This window comes from Miniopterus schreibersii (genome assembly GCF_964146895.1).
Source record: "Miniopterus schreibersii genome assembly, chromosome: 11".
In the NCBI taxonomy this organism is placed as follows: Eukaryota; Metazoa; Chordata; class Mammalia; order Chiroptera; family Miniopteridae; genus Miniopterus; species Miniopterus schreibersii.
Window position 1 is genome coordinate 9,151,291 of NC_138111.1, and position 19,103 is coordinate 9,170,393.

Sequence of the window (19,103 nt, forward strand, 5' to 3'; positions counted from 1 at the left end):
ATCGATGCAAATGAGTGATGACGCTATAGGAACAGCATGGTCTCTAAACCTCTAACTCACCCAAAGCAAGTAGCAACCTTCAGAATCTTAACTACTATTATAGCAAATGACTTGTGAGTCCCCTCAGAACCGACCGAGACACAACACGAGTCCCAACATAACACGTGAGAACCGACACACCAGTTAACTTCCATAAGGACCATGAGAACATCTGGCACATTACAAATGCTAATGATTGTCAGTTATTTTTACTGTTAACATCCTCATCGTAATCACAACAGCGAGCACATGGAGGGCCACGGCACCAGCAGGACGGGCTCTTTAGTGGTCTTTACAGCGGTACGAGGTAGTTATTATTCCTCCTGTTTTATGTTGAATCGTCACAGCGACCCAGCAGAGTAGGCCAGCATGTTTGTCCCGCCTGCGTTTCTTTGTCACGTACACACTGAGGGCCCACTACCTCTCGAAACCAGTGCTGGGCACTGAGGGCAAATGATGACCAAGACGGACCTTTGTCCTGCTCGTAAGGCCCTCAGCCGGGGAGAGAGGTCAGTAGAGAGAAACTGACAGCAGAGTGAGGGGCTGTGGACAGGGACGTGGGGAAGCAGCAGGCGCCCCAGCACAGAAGAAACTCAGCCAACTTACCAGTTTCTGTCCGAGTTTGGAGAGGGCAGTAAGGGAAGGCTTTCCTGGAGACATAACATCTAAATGTGGTCGTCGTTTGGTCTGTTCACTAGCATTCTGGGCATCATTCCTTCCAGTAGGAGCGCATTTCCCCAGCCACTCAGTGTGGCTGCACAACTCACTTTGGCCAATGAAACATGAGAGAAATTATGTGCGTTACCGCAGGGCAGAAGCTTTAAGGGCCAGTGTGTGCTCTACCACAGTCGGTTCCACTGGCCACAGTGTACGTGCACATGGAACATCCATCAGCTCGGCTCCCGGAGTGCCTGTGATGACCGGCGTCCGCCAGGCAGCATGAGCAGGAACTAAGTTTCTGTCGTGTAAGCCGTGGAGAATGGGGTTGCTTGTTACTGCAGCGTAGCCCACTCTAGCCTAACACCACACTGGGATCAAAGGAGTACAGGCTGCCAGGGCTGGCACGGCAAGGGGAGGCTTCCAGAAGAAAGCGCAGGGAGAAAGGCTGTGAGCTGCAGAGACCAAGTTTCATTTGAGGAGTTGACTAGAGCACAGATAATAAAGAAGAGAGTGACAAGAAGAGGCTGGAAATCCATATCATGGAGGATCTTGTAAGATCATGAACACCATTGTACGGATTAAAAACTGAGATCCAAAGCAGTGTGGTATCTTACACAAAGCAAGACCTAGTCTGATCTATCGCAAAAGTCTTAGTATGACAGTGGTCTTAGTATGGTCTTAGGATGACAAAGTCCTCTGCCCCCGGGGTCCTGGAGTGGACATCCTTCGCATATGGTGCCTGACCCTCAAATCAACGTGGTTCTTGCCCGGTAAGGACAATCCCCAGGTCCGGGTACATGTTCTGTGTGGAATGGTGGCGAGCAGGTGTTAAAGATCCACCTGGTATTTTTTCCCTGATGGGATGAGAAGACAACTTAAAAGTTTCGAGAAGGAACATGCTCTGAAGACACACGGACAGGACAGCTGTGGCGTAAACAAATCCTTCTGGAATCGGCCAATTAAAGGCATTCTCAAAATGAAGGTGATCCTGATTAGTACCATCGCTAAGCCCCTCTGTGCCAGTACATTATCTCGCTGGTCCTCACAACAAGTCTACGAGCTGGTTCCCGAACCCCACTCTGCCCAGAGGAAGCTGAGGCACGCAGAGGCTGAGGGACAGAACCGGGATTCAAACCCAGACCTTTCTGGCCCGTGTTCCCTCCACTGCTCCACGCTGCCTCCCCCTGTAATCGAGTTCACATGAATTATGTGCTGCCGCTACTTCTGCTTCCAGGCAGAGAGCGTTTCAAAGCAGTAACATGAAGCTGAGCACTAACGGACAAAACCGCCATGTCGGAGTTTAGGGATTTGGATCAGAGCTTGTTACTTTTATGGTTTTTAATTCATTGAACAAAAATCATGCTGACATGTTTAGGTCTCTTTTTTGTTCTGCCAAAGCATATGTCAGTATAAGGAAGGAACAGGAAAATTAAAACTTGATCCACTGATTCAAAAAACTTAATCCTGCTGAAATACTAGGAGGGCAGAAAATAAAGGAGTGCAAGTCTGTAAGAAACCTCTTAAACTTCCCCAGCAAGAAGGATTTCAACCTTACATTTCATAGATAGTTTGAAATAGGTATCCTGCTGTTTAGACAACCTTTAATAAAATAAATTCTTTATCTAATCAACATCCTTTTCACCGCACTGTTTTATTTATATTTTACATGAAGGGAAAAAAACCCATACATTTAAAAATATAAAAAAAGGGACTCAAAAAAATCTTAAGAGTAAAAGGTGATATAAAGGAAACAAAATCACAATATATGTAATTTGGCCTTAATAAAGTGCATTTTGTATTTATTAATGTAAATATGACATTGCTACACTATTAACACCAGACAGTTTCCACACATAATAGTATCCAATTATTGACACTGACAAAAATATTTCCGTTTCAGATGCAAATACAGAGGCAATAATCTAAGGAAATGGAGACGGGAGCACAGAGAGGAGGGGAAAGGGGGGAGGAAGGGGAGGGGCACCCACACAGGAAGGGCTGGGTCTGGGGTGTTGAGCCGAGAGGTATCTAAGACGTGAGATCAGAAGCAGTGAGGGTGATGGAAAGGCAGTGGTGTTGAAGTCAGTCCTGTTTCATCCCTGTATCTATCACCCAGAAGCTGACTATGCTTGGGCAAGCTACTTAATTCTCTCTGAGCCTCAGTTTCCTCATCTCTAAGGTGAAAAAATTAAGAACACCTTAATGTCTTAAGGTGCTTGGGAGAAGCAATCACAACATGTATAAAGAACCAGTAGAGAAAGCAGCAAATGATAGCGTTTATGAATGTTTTAATCAAACACTTAATTACTTTCTCATGAAATGAGGGAACATCTGTTTTAGAAAAGAAACATACTATATTATGGAAATATTTTAATGCCTTTCCAAACCAGTGATTAATACATCCGATTGTCCCCTCTCGCATCCGTGGGGTTCTGGGAGCACACGCTAGCTTGTGTCCAGGCTCCTGGACTCAGCCGCTCTGCGCCTGGCGTGCGCTGGTTCAGCAAGCACTGGCCGAGGCCCCTGTGCTCCATGCCAGACGCTGGGCCAGGCTGAGGGGATCCAGAGAGGAGGAAGGCCTGGGCCAATTTCTCCAGAGGCTCAGTCCAGTGGTGTCAAACACTACTTAGAAAGCGGATGACTGCTGCTAGGACAGAGGGACGGACCTCCTGTGGAGGGAGCGTGCAGGAAGTACCACTCTTAGTGCCCCGAGATTTGAACAATGCCCAGGAGATGCAGAGTAACTTGTCAGCTGCAGAAGGAAAGGGCATTTCAGGCAGAAGCACGGTGAGAAATATAAAGGCAGGAGGGCCTGAGACTTAAAAGGGTGAGTCAGGGTCAAATTTGTTCCGGAGGCCAGGCGCTTTCGAACTCTTCTTTAGCCACAAAACCCTCGTTTCTAAGAAAAACCAAGGCAGATAGAACAGATAAAAAGAGCTGTTCCAGTGACTTAGGGAAAGGGCATCAGGGGAGGGGGTGGCCTAGGAAGCTCAGCTCCACCCTGACTGCCCTGCACGTCTGGGCCCCCACTTACTGGCTGAGTGACCTTAATGAAGCTATTTAAAAATATATCTTTATTGATTTCAGAGAGAGGAAAGGACAGGGAGAGAGAGAGACAGAAACACCAATGATGAGTCACTGATCGAGCCCGCAACCCAGGCATGTGCCCTGACCAGGAATCGAACCCGGATCGCCTGGATCCCAGGTCCACACTCAACCGCTGAGCCACGCCCAGCCAGGCAAGCTATTTAAGCTCTCTGAGTTTTGATCTTCTCATCCGGAAATAGAAATTGAAAACAAAAACTAGCATCTACCTTTCAGAGTTATTGTGAGGATTGGATGAGATAATACATGGAAAGCACACAGCCCAAAGCTTGGTAGAGAATAAGCAATCAGAAACGTAAACTGCCTTTGTTGCAACTGTTGCTTATGTTCTGGCAACCACTGAGGCATCTCCAAATAAGGGAGAGTTTATTCATGAAAGCTTTCAGCAACAGAGGAAGGGCAGGGCAAGCAGTCTATCTCAGTAAGATGACTTTTTGAGATCTGACTAGTAATTTAACATCTCATATACATTTTAAAATACAAATACTCCCAGCATATGGCCCTGAAATTTTCTTTCTTCAGTACCCATCCATCCATCCATCCATCCATCCATCCATCCAGTTTACAGTTTCGTTCTATAGCTATTTACTGGGCACCTATTATGTGCCAGCCACTGTGTCAGATACTAGGGATATAGCATCAGACACCCTGAGTTTACAGCCTGGCAAGGAAGGCAATCATTAAACGAACACATGCACAGTTAATCAATACTTTACAGTCATAATAAGCACAATAAAGACATATAGAGTTCAATGAAAATAATTAAGTTAAGGTGAGTAAGAGTGGCGGGGCTAAGGGAAGATCATTCCCACCAGGCGGAATGGCATCTGTAAGGCAGAGGCAGTGTGGCCGTGGTACAGAACAAAGGAAGGAGAAAGACTGTCCCAGATGAGGAGGCTGGGGAGGCTAGCAAGGGCCAGACTACATGCACAGGCCCTTCAACATCATGAACCTCAGCAGATCCACTGATGGATAAATGGATACACAATGTGGTACATACAGAGGATGAGTATTCAGCCTTAAAAAGGAAATTCTGATTCATGCTACAATGTGGATGAATTTGAAAACATCATTCTAAGTGAAAGAAGCCAGACACACAGGGACAAATATATGATTCCACTTATACGAGGTACCGAGAATGGTCAAATTCATGGAGACAGAGGTAAAATAGCCATTACTGGGACCTGAAGGATCAGGGAATGGGGAGTTGTTTAATGGGTACAGTGTCAGTTTTGCAAGATGAAAAGAGTTCTGGAGAGTGGTTGCACAACAGTGTGAATGTACTTAATTCCACTGAAGAGTACATTTAAAAATGATTAAAATGGCAAATTTCTTATGTATATCTTACCACAATAAAAAAGTGGGAGCCAAGCTGGCGTGGCTCAGCAGTTGAGCATCAACCTATGACCCAGGAGATAGTGGTTCGATTCCCGGTCAGAGCACATGCCCCGGGTTTTGGGCTCGATCTCCAGGAGGGGGCGTGCAGGAGGAAGCCAGTCAGTGACCCTTATCATTGATGTTTCTCTCTCTCTCCCTCTCTCCCTTCCTCTCTCTGAAATCAATAAAAATGTATTTTCAAAAAGGTGGGAAAAGAAGAGTCTTAGTAGACGGTTCCTAAGAACAACAGAATACCATAGCTGTTTGAGTGGGGCAGATGAAGCACGATGAGGTTTGCATTTTCCGTAGACAGCAATATACAAACCAGATCTAAGCACATGGCTAATGTCTGCCCAGGAGCCTCTGGGCAGGCACCGGGGGAGCTCAGGATGCACCCTGTAGGAGCTTGGCTGGGTGATGGAGGCAACAGCCTTTTCCCCTTGGGTCAGAGAGCCTCCGAGCACAAGGCAGGGGTTCAGCTGAGCTGGCAAGGTCACACTATGTTTGTAAAAACTCCTCCAGCAGGTCTTCCAGTAACATCCTGGATGGGGGCCTTCCTGCAGAATTTCTTGAGCATGTTCCCATGAACAATGAGCAGAGGGCAGGCCCCGCTGGTCACTCACAGCAGAGAATCCCCGACTGAAAGACACTTCCTCTTGTTTCAGCAAGAACGGGGCACATGCACAAAGCCACCTGCCAGGTGTGTGTCAGAGGAAGCGTGCTCAAGCTTGGGCAATCACAGTGAGAACCTGTTACAATGTGTCAGCACCTGACTTCAAAAGGATCTCTGGTCACTTGGAGGAGACTTTAAAAGGTAGAAAGGACGTGCCTTAAAGCCAGGAAGACCTAAGCTGGAGTCCCGGCTCTGCCACTCAGTAGCTTCGGAACTGTAGGCATGCCTTCGACTTCTCCAGGCTCCCACCGAAAACGGGAGTAAGAGTGCTACTAAGAGGGCGGGAGCAAGGGTTACGTGAAATGACAGTGACAGGGCTGGACACCCTGCAGTGTGTATGCGCTAAGGAAGCTCAATGCAGGGTGGCTGCACTCTTATTTTTAAAGCAGAATCTCCAGGACTTGGGGTAAGAGGATGTGAGTGGTGAGGGGGAGGATGGTCAACAGGACTTAGTCACTAGGAGCTTGGCTACTGAGCGCGTGGAAGCCGGGAGGGAAGGATGGGGATGGGGGCAGCGGAGGCTTAGCTCTGCTCCAGCAGCTGTGGAGAACAGGCCAAGAGAGAAGGAAGCTACACTGCCAGGACTGGCCCATCCAACACATCTCTGACAGCTGCACAGACAGAAACCCTGCCACCTCCTCCCTGGGCTTCAGGGAGCCTCCCCCAGGAGGAGCATCGGCCTGCAACCAGCAGCAGACACGTGCCTTGCTTTACTGCTCGCTGGTGGGCGCTGCACAATGTCTTGGGGCTGCTGGCCTGAGGAAATGTTTTTGTTTGTGTAGCCCAGCCAGACTTCCTATGCTCCTAGGTACACAATCCCCCCTCCTCTCTCCTTGCACCCCACCCCTTTTGGCTCACAGGCCTGCCTTCCATGCCCTAATGGCTCAGAAAGACAGTAAGTGTCCTTTTCGCCCAAATGAAATCACACATGTTCTCTGAAAGGGCTTCTACCAGCAGAAACTTCAGTTCTCTCTGGAGACACACTGGCCACCCCTTTTCAAAGAACTGTTCTGTGACTGAGGCCCAGCTGGCCCAGACACACCATCCTGATTTCCAATCCCAGCTCTGCCACTTGTAGAATAAGTGGGTAACTATGGACGGTTAACTTTTCATCTCTGAACTGCAAAGGGCGTCTAGTGAAGCGTTCAGAATTTCTCTGAAGCCAGATTGCCTGCGTCTGAGGCCCAGATCCATCATTTCTTAGCCCTATGGTCCTAGGCAAGTAATTTTACCTCTGTCTTAGTTTTCCCATCTGTCAAAGGTGTATAATACCATTAACTTAGGAGTGTTGTTATAAAAATTAAATTACTAGCATGTGCTCAGTAAACATCTGTTTTTATTTCCTTCAATTGTCAAACAGGGCGGGAGGGGGATAATAAATGTTACTTTTCTTCCACAGTTAGTGTTAGGAGCAAGTGAGAAATGGGATGGTTGAAGAATGTTGTATCTGTAGGTACTGACTATTTTAAAACTGTCAATCATACCAGTAATAAAAATACTAGCAATGTGTCCTACTGAGAGGACAGCACAGTGGTTACAAGCCCAGGCTCTGAGAAAGACTGTCTGTCTTTCCACTTACATATACAAAGAGCACCTGTAACAGCAGTGGGCACGTAGTGAGTGCTCCCATTCACTGATTCCGTCAACACTGGTTGCATTACTGCATACTTTCTACATACTAGGACTGTTCCAGGAGCTAGAGCTACAGCTTATATATATGAACAAAAGTGACAGAGCTCCTCCTATTCACATTCTAGTGAAGGAGACAGAGAGAGAAAACAATAAATATGTAAAATGGCACATAAGCGCTATGAAGAAAAGAAAGCAAGACAGAGAGATAAGGATGAATCTTATCACAGTAAGGGCCCAGTAAAATCTGCCTGGACATCTGATCCCAATGTCATCTGCTCCCCTTCAATAATTAACACTTGCAGAGCTCTTTCTATGCACCAGGCTCTGAGCTGAAGCCCTCTGTATGCACTAGCTCAGTGAATCTTCACAACACTCCATGACATTAGAGGTATTATCAGCTGGACTTTACAGGTTAGAAAAGGGAAGCTCAGACAGATCGAGCAACCTGCCCAAAGCCACACAAGTTCCCAATAGACCTGGAATTTGAGCCCAGTGCAGTCTGACTCTTGAATTCCAGGCTTCCCTTGTTGGTGCCAGACCAATCTAAGCAGCTAATCTTACTAGTGGTAGTAACAAGAGTGGCACTGCTCTTACATTAAGTTCTGCTGAGCTATATACTCATTACTACTCCTCCAGCTCCCCTACAAGTCCAAGTGCAGTGGGGAGAAAGGAGAAAGGGAATCTATAGAAAACTGCAATGGACTAGTGACCTGACCCATAGCTGTCAATTGCCAGGTTCTGTGAACAGGTGCAGGACACAAAGGGTGGAGAATGGAGAGGGGCGGGATGAGGAGGTCTTTGGGGTGTAGCTTTTGCATAGGTGTTGGTGGCAGCTTTCTCCTCAGACCACACTCCCCTCTTGATTCCTAACTGCACTTTCTTATGTGTTTAAATCAGAACATCTGTGCTGGGAGGGAGCCCCCAATTCACACACTTGGGACCTGAAACAGTAAGAGGTGCTTCTAAAAGGCCACAGGCCCGGTGGGAAGCACTGCCGAAGGGGGAAGGCAGGGATCCTAAACTGCACGGAGGCATGCCCAAGTCTGGACGGCACTGGAGCTCACCTTGTAGAATGAATGGCCCTGCAAAAACAGCGATGGCGCAAGCAGGCAGTGGGAATGAATGGGTTGGAAAGGCAGCTGCAGTTGCTCAAATGCAGTTTGTGGCTGCCCAGCCCACATTAAATCATTAGGCATTCTTCTCTGATTTCTCTTTTCCTTTCAAGATGGCTAAAGGTCTGTGTGTGGGGGGGTGTTGCAAGAAAAAAGAATATTTCCTGAAATGTGCACATTATACACAAGACCCCTGGCACAAGATCCACTAGGCGATATGGCAGCTAGACAAGGAGGCCACAGAGCTGGAAGGAGGTAGGCTCCCAGTCAGCATCCCAAAGAGCAATGTGATAATGTGGCAAGAACGGGGGCTTCAGAAACAGACAGATTTGATTTGAATAATGACTCCTCCAATTACTAATCTGTGACCTTGAGCAAATTACTTAAACTGATCCCAGTTTCCTCATCTGTATGATACTCATCTCAAAGGGAATTTCTCTGCAGCCACAAAAACAATGAGTGCGCCATGAAAAGATGTACACAAGACACCGTTACACAAAAAGCAGGTTGTATACTATAGATATTTAATCCCATTTATGTAAATTACATGTTGTATATGCATTTTTTAAAAATGTGGAAGGATATATACTAAACTTACCAACAGTTACTTCTGGGAAGAATACTTGGAAAAGAGTAAGCAGTTTTATTTTTCTGTAGGACCTGACTTTTTGCAATCACTGTGTATTCTTTTATGATTAAAAAAAGAGTTGAAAATCATATATCTGATAAGATTCTAGTGTCCAGACTATTTAAAGAACTCTTATAATGCAACAAAAGGACAAACAACCCAATTAAAAAATGGGTGAAGGACTTGAATAGGTAGTTTTCTAAAGATACACAATTGGCCATTTGGCAAACATGCATGAAAAGATGCTCAACATCATTAGTCATTAGGGAAATGCAAATCAAAACTATGAGGAGATACCACTTCATACCCACTAGGATGGTGATGATGATGATGATGATGATGATGATAATAATAATAATAATAATAATGTGTTGGCAAGGAGATGGAGAAATTAGAACCCTTCTCAATTACAGTCCCCTCTCTACTACGTCCCACTCCCAGCAGAACAGGAACCGCCTCAGAAAACAAGGGTAGAAATGTTAAACAACCAAGATATCCAACAACTGGGAACTAGTTGATGCTACATATGAAATGCAAACACCATGCACCCTTAAAGAAGAGAGGGAAGAGCTCTCATCAGAGAAAGCAATGACACATTGTTAAGGTAAAAAAGCACAGAGCAGCCATGTATAACATAATCCCATATCGTTACAAGAAAAATGGAAGGATACAGACATGTGTTTGCATTTGCATAAAAAAATCTACAAAATCAAGGTGCTAAAAGTGGTTTTCTATGGAGAACAGAATGGGGGCCTTTTCATTTCTTACTTAATTTTACTTAAAATAAAACCAGTGCACATCGATAAAAAATAATGAAAGAGGAAGACAGGAAGGATGCCACCGGGGTGGAGGGTGAGTCAATCAAAGGTACCTTTTAGTTTTTCGGTGAATTCATGATGCCGTACAGGTTTACTTAAATCAGACATGGACTCAGTGCTCTCAAACCAAAGCAGCCCCGTCCCACTGTGTGTGGTTTCTCACTGATCTCTGGCACAGCAATGAGTAAGGGAGTGTGTGTTTGCTTGGTTGGGGACAAGGTGAAGATGTAAATAGGGTAGAGGGAAAAATATGTCCTGGGCAAAATAAACTCCTGCTCAAGACTTTCCAGGGCCCCTGGTTATGATATAGAAGACTGATGTGCCAGAGATCTACTATTAGGAGACAAGAACAGGAAAAAAGGCAGTACGAAGACCTGAGTTCTAAAGCCGTTTGTGCCATTTAGTAGCTAAACGACACTAGGCATTAACTTCTGTGAGTGTCAGGTCTCTCATCAGTCAACTGGCATAACAAGAGTCTCCTGACCCATAACAGCGCTGTGAGAATTTGGGGAGAGCCTGTAAACCTCTCAGCACAGCACCTTCAGGCGCTACAACTTGAGCGTGTGGTTAATAAACAGCACCCAAATTTGACCACATAGATTCCGGTGACCCTTGATTAAAGGGAATGTTCAAAGTATCCATCCATTTGACTGACCTCTAAATGAAAGAACACTGGCCAGGGAAGAAAAGAAAAGCTATACACACTGTCAGTTGGTACGGCTTGAGGCAGTGGCCTTTGCTGAGGAAAGCCAGGAGGACCTGCGCACAGCCACACAGAGCTAGAGCCAGGGCTGTGGAAAGGGGACCGAGGGATAAGGCCCACTTCCGGCGCAAGTCTGACCTCTTATTGATTTTGGATTATCTTCCGCCTATTTCCCCAAGGATCAGAGGCAGGCTACAGTAAGTCACATACTCAGTCAACTAATTTCAAATGAGAAGAATCGAAGGAGTTTAGTAATGACGGTGAAGCACTGAGATCTGCTGCAACTGAAAAGAAAACTTTGCTCTAAGCATCCAGAATTACCGCCAAAAAGCAAACTTGCAGACTGTCATTAGGCAGAGGACGACTCACGATCAGTCAGGAAAGGCAAATCTCCCTAGAACTAAACATGTTATAATCGGAAACTGATCCTAGGAAGTTAGGCTTCTGGCTCCCTCCCACCTCCCAAACTCCTGACACCGCTCGGGCCGTTAGTTTCCTCCTCATAGCTCTGCCTGCTCCCAGCTGTGTCGTGCAGGTGTGGCCTCACCTCTCCGAATCTGTTTCCCACCCTTAAAAGGGAATGATGGTCCTACTTATAAGTGAAAGGGAATGAAGGAACATTTGCTAGCATTAACTGGGTGCTTGCTAAACATCAAAAACATTATCTCACTGAAATCTCCCAATAACCATAAAAGGCAAGTCCTATAAATATTTTACAGATGAACCCTCTGAGATTCAAGAGTGGTGGAGACAGTTGCCATTGTCACACAGCTAAAAAGCAGACAAACCAGAACTCAGTTTCATGCTTCTGTGATACCAATGCACAAGTTTAACTGTACTTTTCCACTTTCCCTGTATATGTCAAGCACAGTTCCTGACACATAGTAGGTACTCAACATAGTAGCTCCCTTCCTTTTCTCCTAAAGTGTGTGTGTATATACAGGGTGAGGCAAAAGCAGGTTTACAGTTGTTCATATGGAAAATAATACAATAATAAATAAGAAGAATAAACTCTATTTTTCATGTTCTCACAATTGTAAACCTACTTTGCCCCACCGTGTGTATATGTGTATGTATATATATATAAAATTGAAAGTGCACTAAAATAATATTAGTATCTTATATTTACATAGCTTCTTTCCTCTAAGGAGCTCATACTACTTAATCTATTTTCTCTACTAATCCTACCAAATCTCTACCTATCATTATTACTTTACTTATTTTACAAATAAGGAACAAGAAGGAGGCAAGCTGCTAGGGTGACATGCCCGGAATCAAATGGAAGTCACTGCCAAAACCAAATATAAACCTTGGTCCTTTTTTTCATCTAAATCAACCTTCATCCTCTCACATGACGAAGCCTCCATAATAAAGAACAGATCATCCATTTTTTATCTGGAAAACTACCAAACGTACAATTCAGTAAGGGGCCTCATGACCTTACCACCTTGTCAAAGGGAAGAAAGTATATAAAAAATGAGGTTTGCAGGAGCAGACGGTTTTGGTCCGTCAACTTTCTCTTGGATTACGCCCATTAGCTAACATAAAATAATGTAAAATATAATGTAACAGAGCCCCATGTCTTTGGAAACTCAAGTTGAATTCCCTGATCCTTCAGACTTACATACAGTGCACCAAGAGTGATCGTTAAGTCCTGTGGGGCTGCAGAGGGGCATGTTATGTGAACTAGACCTTTGAAAGAAAAATATGATCCACAATCAGGCCACTCCAAGAGGAACTGAGGCCAGCCATGAGCATTTGGCAGCATAAATTCATAGCCTCACAGAATGTCTGAGCTCCACAAGGGACCTGGCACACCACTGAGTGCAGCCCCTTCATCTAGTATATGAGCAAACTGCGGCTCAGGGAGGTTAAGTGGCTTTTCCACGATTTCACAGACAGGAGAGCAAGAACTAAAAAAATCTTGCTTCTAATGTCCATGTACTTTCCAGAATTACACATCTTTTCCAAGAGTACAGGAGAAAGAGCCTGCACGCTGGTAACAGAAAAACTCAGGATTCAAATCCTGACTGCCACTTACTGACCATGTGACTTTGGGCAAGTCCCTTAATTTCTCGGAATTCAAATGTTTTCATCTATAAACTGTAGGTAACAGTAAGTTCCTCAAGTAAGCTGCAGGTAATATAAACAAAGGGCCTGGAATAGCTTGTGAGCTCCATGAAGGCAAACATCAGGTCTGCCTGTTTCCAGCATCCTGCACCGAGCCTGGCACATGACACATTTTCAGAAAATTTTCTGAGCAAATGAAGGAAATAACCAAGCACACAGATACTGGACTTGAACCCAGGTCTACCTGATATTTAAATACTAGGCTATACCACTTCCAATTCATGTGATTTCAAGGCAGACTGTTAATTATGACTTACAGAACACCAAGAACACGATGAAATAAGATGGCCATTTTCTGCTCATAAAGCAGGAAAAAAATTCAGTGAGGGAAGTTCCTGGACTCTCAGTTTTGGGATTAATTCTTGTTGCTAACATACGTGCATCTTGAGGCTTTGTAATGAACTAAACCTGGGTTTAGGTCCTAGCTACAGCATTTGCTGTGCAAACTCAGAGATGTTACTTTACCTCTCTGAGCTTAACTTTCCATATCTGGAAGAAAAAACTGCCTCAAGGGGATGGTGTGACAATGAGGCAATATGGGATGATGTGTGGCACAGAAAGACTTGGACTAGTGTTATGCTCCTTTCCCTCCCAGTTATCTGAAAGTTTCATTCAATCATTTCACTTAGGTCTCCACTCAAATGTCAACTCCTTCCTGAACCTCCCTATCCACAATAAACCCCCAGCACCTCGATCCTGCTGGTTTTCCTTCACAGTCCTTATTGTCACTTGCTATTACACTATGTATTTCTTTGTTTTTCAGTTTACTATGCCTCTTCACCTATAAGGTATGCCCCAGGACAGGGGCTTTTTTGTTGGCTGTTTTCTTTACTGCTGTATCTCGACAGCTAGGAAAGTACCTGGCATGTAGTTAGTGCTTAATAGATATTTGCTGAATGATGCAATGAATTAACTTAACACCTACTTGGAACTTGCTGTCTGTGAGGCTCTGTGTAGGGATAGGGACTTAAAGATAATTGAGAAATGATTACAGAAGGAGAAACTAATTCTGCCTGCTACGGAATCTGAGGAGGCAGATCTCTGTCTCACCTGGACTCCTGCAGTCACCTCCCCACCATTTGTGTGTCTACTCTGTCTCCTATATTCCATTTGTTAATCAGCAACCAGAGAGGCCCCCCAAAAGTCCGTATCAGATCGATCAAGTCACTCTTCCACTTAAATCCCTCCAATGTCTTCCCATTACAATTTGAGTAAAGCCCAAACTCCTTACCATGGCCGGACCATCAGCTTCTACTCACTAGTCCAACCCGCTCTCCTAACACTCCCTCCTCCCTCCCTCCCTGAGTTCCGGACACTCTGGCTTTCTCTTTCTTAAGAATGTCAAGGTCTTATCATTTCTTTTCTTTTCTTTTTTAACTTAAAAATAAACATACAGTAGTTGCCCCTTATCTGCAGGGGATATATTCCAAAACCCCCAGTGGATCCTGAAATTGCACATAGTACAGAACCTTGTACATATTATGTTATTTCCTATCCTGACATACTGATGATAGAATTTAATTTATAAATCAGGCACAGTACAGAATTAACAGCAATAACTAATAATGAAATAAAACTGTTATAATATAGGGTAATAAATGTTATATAAATATGGTCTCTCAAAATACCTTACCATACTGTACTCACTCTTTCCTTCTTCACAACTGCACAGTTAGATGACTTGTGCCTGCCATAGATCTCAGCAACCTCAGCATCTGATTTTTTTTTTCTTTCCTTATTAAGTTGAGAACTTTCACCTTTTTAGTTAAAGGAGCACTTTATGGCTTCTCCGTGGCATGTCCAAATGGCCAGCACCACTACTCTTGCACTTTAGGGCCATCGTTAAGTAAAATAAAGTTGACTTGAACACAAGCACTTCGATACTACAACAGTCAATCTGATAACCCCAACAGCGACTAAGTGACTAATTGGGGGTCTGCATACACAGATGGATACGCTGGACGAAGGAATGATTCACATCCCAGGTGGGATGGAGCGGGATGGCTTGAGAGCCCATCACACTACTCAGAATGGCACACAATTTAAAACTTATGAACTATTTATTTTTGGAATTTTCCATTTTATATTTTCGGACCACAGCTGACTGTGGCTACAAACTGCTGAAAGCAAAACCATGGTTAAGGGGGGACTACTGTACATTTTTATTCATTTAAAATTCTAAGTTTTATATGTTTATATAATTAACAATATCCTGTTCTTATGCCTAAAATTCTTCAACAAGCAAGGACTAATGTAAGGACTAGTGTTCTTTAAGGAACATGGACTTGAGATTACAACTATAGAGGTCTTTCTGACTTGGGCCTTTGTCCTGGAAGTTTCACTGCCTGGGAAGTTCTTCCCCGAGGCTGACCCTTCCTCATCACTCAGCTCTCAGCAAATGGTACGTCCTTAAAGAGTCCTCTCAGGCTAACGATGTCCCTGCCACCATTGCCCTCAGCAAGTCACTCTCTACTGGGTCTCAGTGCCTTTTCTTTCCATGTAGCATTTCATTACCTGGAATGGTTTTATCTGTTTACACGTCCCATCTTCCCCACCAGAACATAAACTACATGAAGACAAGGATTTTATTAGGTTGGCTGCTCCATCTCCAGCCCCTAGGACATAGTAGGTACTCAATAAATATTTCTGAATCAGTAAACTGGACCTCAAATATGCTGGCATTTACCAGGATGAGAGATATAGATAAAGTATGCTATCAGCCTAATGGTATCATGGATGTTGGTTTCCTTCCAAGGACAACTGCCCCACTGCATCAAAACATGTAAGTTTCAGCCAAACTTACTTGGGAATGGGTACCCGAATTAGCGTCCCCTCCACTTCTGGGTTCAGATTCATTCCACTTTCTCTTATAGCCTTGATAGCTGCAGCTGTACACTGAAACCAGATCAAAAGGTAAACAGAATTAGTAAATAATTATTACCAGATGCAAGCCCTCTGTCGATAACTGGCAACCCATCTTGGCAGAACATGGAAACATTTAGTTCTGTTACCAGTAAGATCAGGAAGTTACATTGGTGTAGAGTGCTTTGATCAAGCAGAATAGCAAACTATGTCCACTCCTGGTACCAGTGTACTGCGGGAGGAAAAAAAGCAAAGAGAAGGAAAAAATAAAAAGAAAACAGCTCTGCTTCTTTGAAAAGATTTCAATGGTTTGAGGCAAGACAGATCAAAACCACAATAAATCCTCAAGGGAGGGGGGCTGGTCTGTGCAAAGATTGGTGTAAAGACAGATGAAAGATTTTATACATTAAAAATTCCAGTTGACATTTTACACTCAAAGTATACCAGTGCCGATTTGGAGTGAGTAAATAGATTTAACTCATTCGTACCTACACTCATGCTAACCTCTCAGGTTCTGGAATGAGCAATGACTCTCGGGGCGGGGGAGCTCCAGGAAAGGGAGAATGCTGCGCTGCCTAAAAACATGGGCTCTGGAGTCAGAAAGATCTCAGTTCAAACCCCAGCTCTGCTTACTGCGTGACCCTGGGCACCAAGCCTGACCTCTGCGGGCCTCCATATCCTCATCTGAGACCATGTGGTACCCACACCTCAGAGAGGACTGAACGAGGTAGCATGAGCATGCATCTTGCTCTGTATCTGGCTACAGGAACACCCAGGGGAGTCATTACATACACTTAGTATATGAAGGTAAGAATGCGCAAAAGCCCCAAACGAGGCTGAGTGGTTGTCGTAACTTGGCGGATGCACTGCTGTGCTGTCATCCTCCCTGTCACCCTCCCGGGTCTTCTCTGACACAGTCCTGCTCTCTAATGGGCCAGGTGGCACACCGGTACACTGATTTCCCAGTGCCTCACCTCACCTCGAGCAACAGCATAACCACACCTGGGATGCGACCCTAAAGGGTAAGAGAGCAGTGTGGAAGACAGGTACTTTCGTTGGCATGACAGTGTGGAATTCATGAGAATGAGGCCTCTGACAGTTTCCAAGGAATTTTAGGTTTGACCAGAGCCCATCCAAATTACTTGGATTCATGGGGCCAATTCTCAGCCTGGAGTTCCTTCCTCAACTTCTGCTTCAAAAGAAAGGGGTTTGGGGTATACCTATTTGACTTTTCCAGGGCTTGCTTTGGTTTTTGAGGGAGTGCCTAAGAAGCTTATTTATGTCAGTTTTATTTTTTTTCTATTTCAGTTTTAAATGGCCTTAATTCTATAGGGACATGAGGGGTAACCATAAAGTCAAAAGATAAACCAGAACTGCCACATCACATGAATCATTTCCTTGGGAGGCTGTACACAGAATCTAACAGCGTGGCTACTACTTAAACAGTAAGTTCTTAAAATGGTACCTTTGATCACAGACTACTGGAGCTGGAAGGGATCTGTGACATAGCCAAGTACGGTCCTTTCCTTCTGTATAGACCTGTTGGATAAGGTCACATCCCTAAGCACAAGTGGCCTTCCCAGAGAGCAGTGGAGTGAGGACCTCACCCATCATACTTGTGCTCACTGGCAGAGTTAAGGGGAGACACTAGGCTCCTCAACTCTTAGTCCAGTGATATCCCTCTGCCCTTATTTTTATCCAGATCCCCAGCTCAATGTATTTAGTAATTGTAGCACAGGGGAACTGATTTTTTTAAATAGCCAAAAATAATTTGGAATTAGGTCTGGTGTGTGAAGGGTATGGCCAAGGAAAATAAAAGAGCTGGATAAAGAAATGAAGTATTCTTCTGTAAGAGACCAGCCATTTTCCTTAATAAAATGAAACAGATTTTCTACTGTTAACAAGAAGAGAGGATCTCCAATTTGAAGAGGTGGTTCTGATCTCTAGACTCCCAACCCGCCTTTTCTGATGCCTCTCACTGCATGACTGACAACATCCGACCACCATCCGCTCCCTTTCACAATGCGACCCAAGTGTTTCCCACAACCCTCCCCCGCAGGCTCAGGAGCACCCACTGCTGACCCAAGCTGGCCCGACACTATGTCCCAATATCTACAGCTTTCCAGCACCAGGCTCAGTGCTCAGTGCAAGCCTGTTGAATGCATGTATTAATAAACGGACTCAGAGCCATTAGAAAACTCACCTCCTGACTTCCACTTCTTATGTATAACCACCCCCAACCTTATTTTATACTTCAATTGTTCTGTGTCCTTTCATATACAGAAAAAATGTAAATCGGGTTTCATTTAGCAGAGAAACCTACTAGAAGAGGTAGTTCTGAAGTATTCTAAATATGTGTATTTTAGTTTGATGTGGTAGGATGCAGAAACTCGGGGAATTACAGTCATTTTCCCAACATGACTTCTGAACTCCTCATGGTTCAGATAAAAAGGCATATATTTCTATCGCATTTCCAGCTTCTACCTTAGCCTTTGTGCCCTCACTGAGGATGCTCCCTGTACCCCAGAGCAAGCAGGCTGTTCTCAAACAGCGACACTGACCAAATGGTGTGGCTGCTCGCAGCACTGTGTGGAGAAAGATCACAGACTTCATCTGGGGTCAGGCAGGAAGGAGTGGTCATCAATTAGCAACGTCTGCCATTGCCGTTCGTAAGTTAATCTATGCTAAAGGGCAAAAGATGATAAGACTTCTGTGGACAGGTGAACAAGTCCTTGGCCCTTTGGGTTGAAGTCAACTTTGTTCCATTTTCTTTGTATCCCAAAGAGTCCCTAGAATGTAAGATCGATGAAAGCAGGAACCTTGTCTGTCTTAATCGTCAGCAAATTCCAGCACCACAGATAAAACCTAGTAACTTGCAGGGACTCAACAAATATTTGTTGAATTAATGCATGAATGGTAAAAGAAACACAGGCTCTAGTGTCAAACAGATGGACGTTCAAATCGTGGTTCTATCGCAATGGTGTGAACCTGGGTGAGATACTTAACTTCTCCGAGCCTCAGTTTTCTCATCTATAAAATGGAACAAATAATGCTTAATTTTAGAGGGTACCTAGAAACAAAACATGAGAAGGTAGTGGCGGGCAGCACAGTAGACACTCAATACATGTTGGCTTTCTTCCTTCCACAAGGCAATAATGGAGCCTGCAGAATTTTTTTTCATTTGCCTTGCTCAGATCATGCTGCGGTTTTCTACTCCCTTCTTTTCTTTCCCATCATTAACTCTAGCTGCAGGCAAGTTTATGGAAAGCAGCAACTATGTGTATCATTTATCAAGCAGGACACATGTTAAACAAATGCAACACAGTTTTCTGTCTTCAATGCATTTGAAAGGATTATGCATGTA

General features: G+C 44.4%; 1 protein-coding gene across 2 annotated transcripts in view; it reads right to left on the reverse strand.

Moving 5' to 3' along the window:
* Positions 1 to 19,103, reverse strand: part of MRRF (mitochondrial ribosome recycling factor) — a 46,086-nt gene that overhangs the window by 11,884 nt on the left and 15,099 nt on the right. For both annotated transcript variants that reach the window (XM_081151306.1, XM_081151305.1), the window contains exon 5: positions 15,681 to 15,772. In XM_081151306.1, the coding sequence (XP_081007432.1) occupies positions 15,681 to 15,772 (92 nt within the window). The remainder of the gene's footprint in view (positions 1 to 15,680; positions 15,773 to 19,103) is intronic.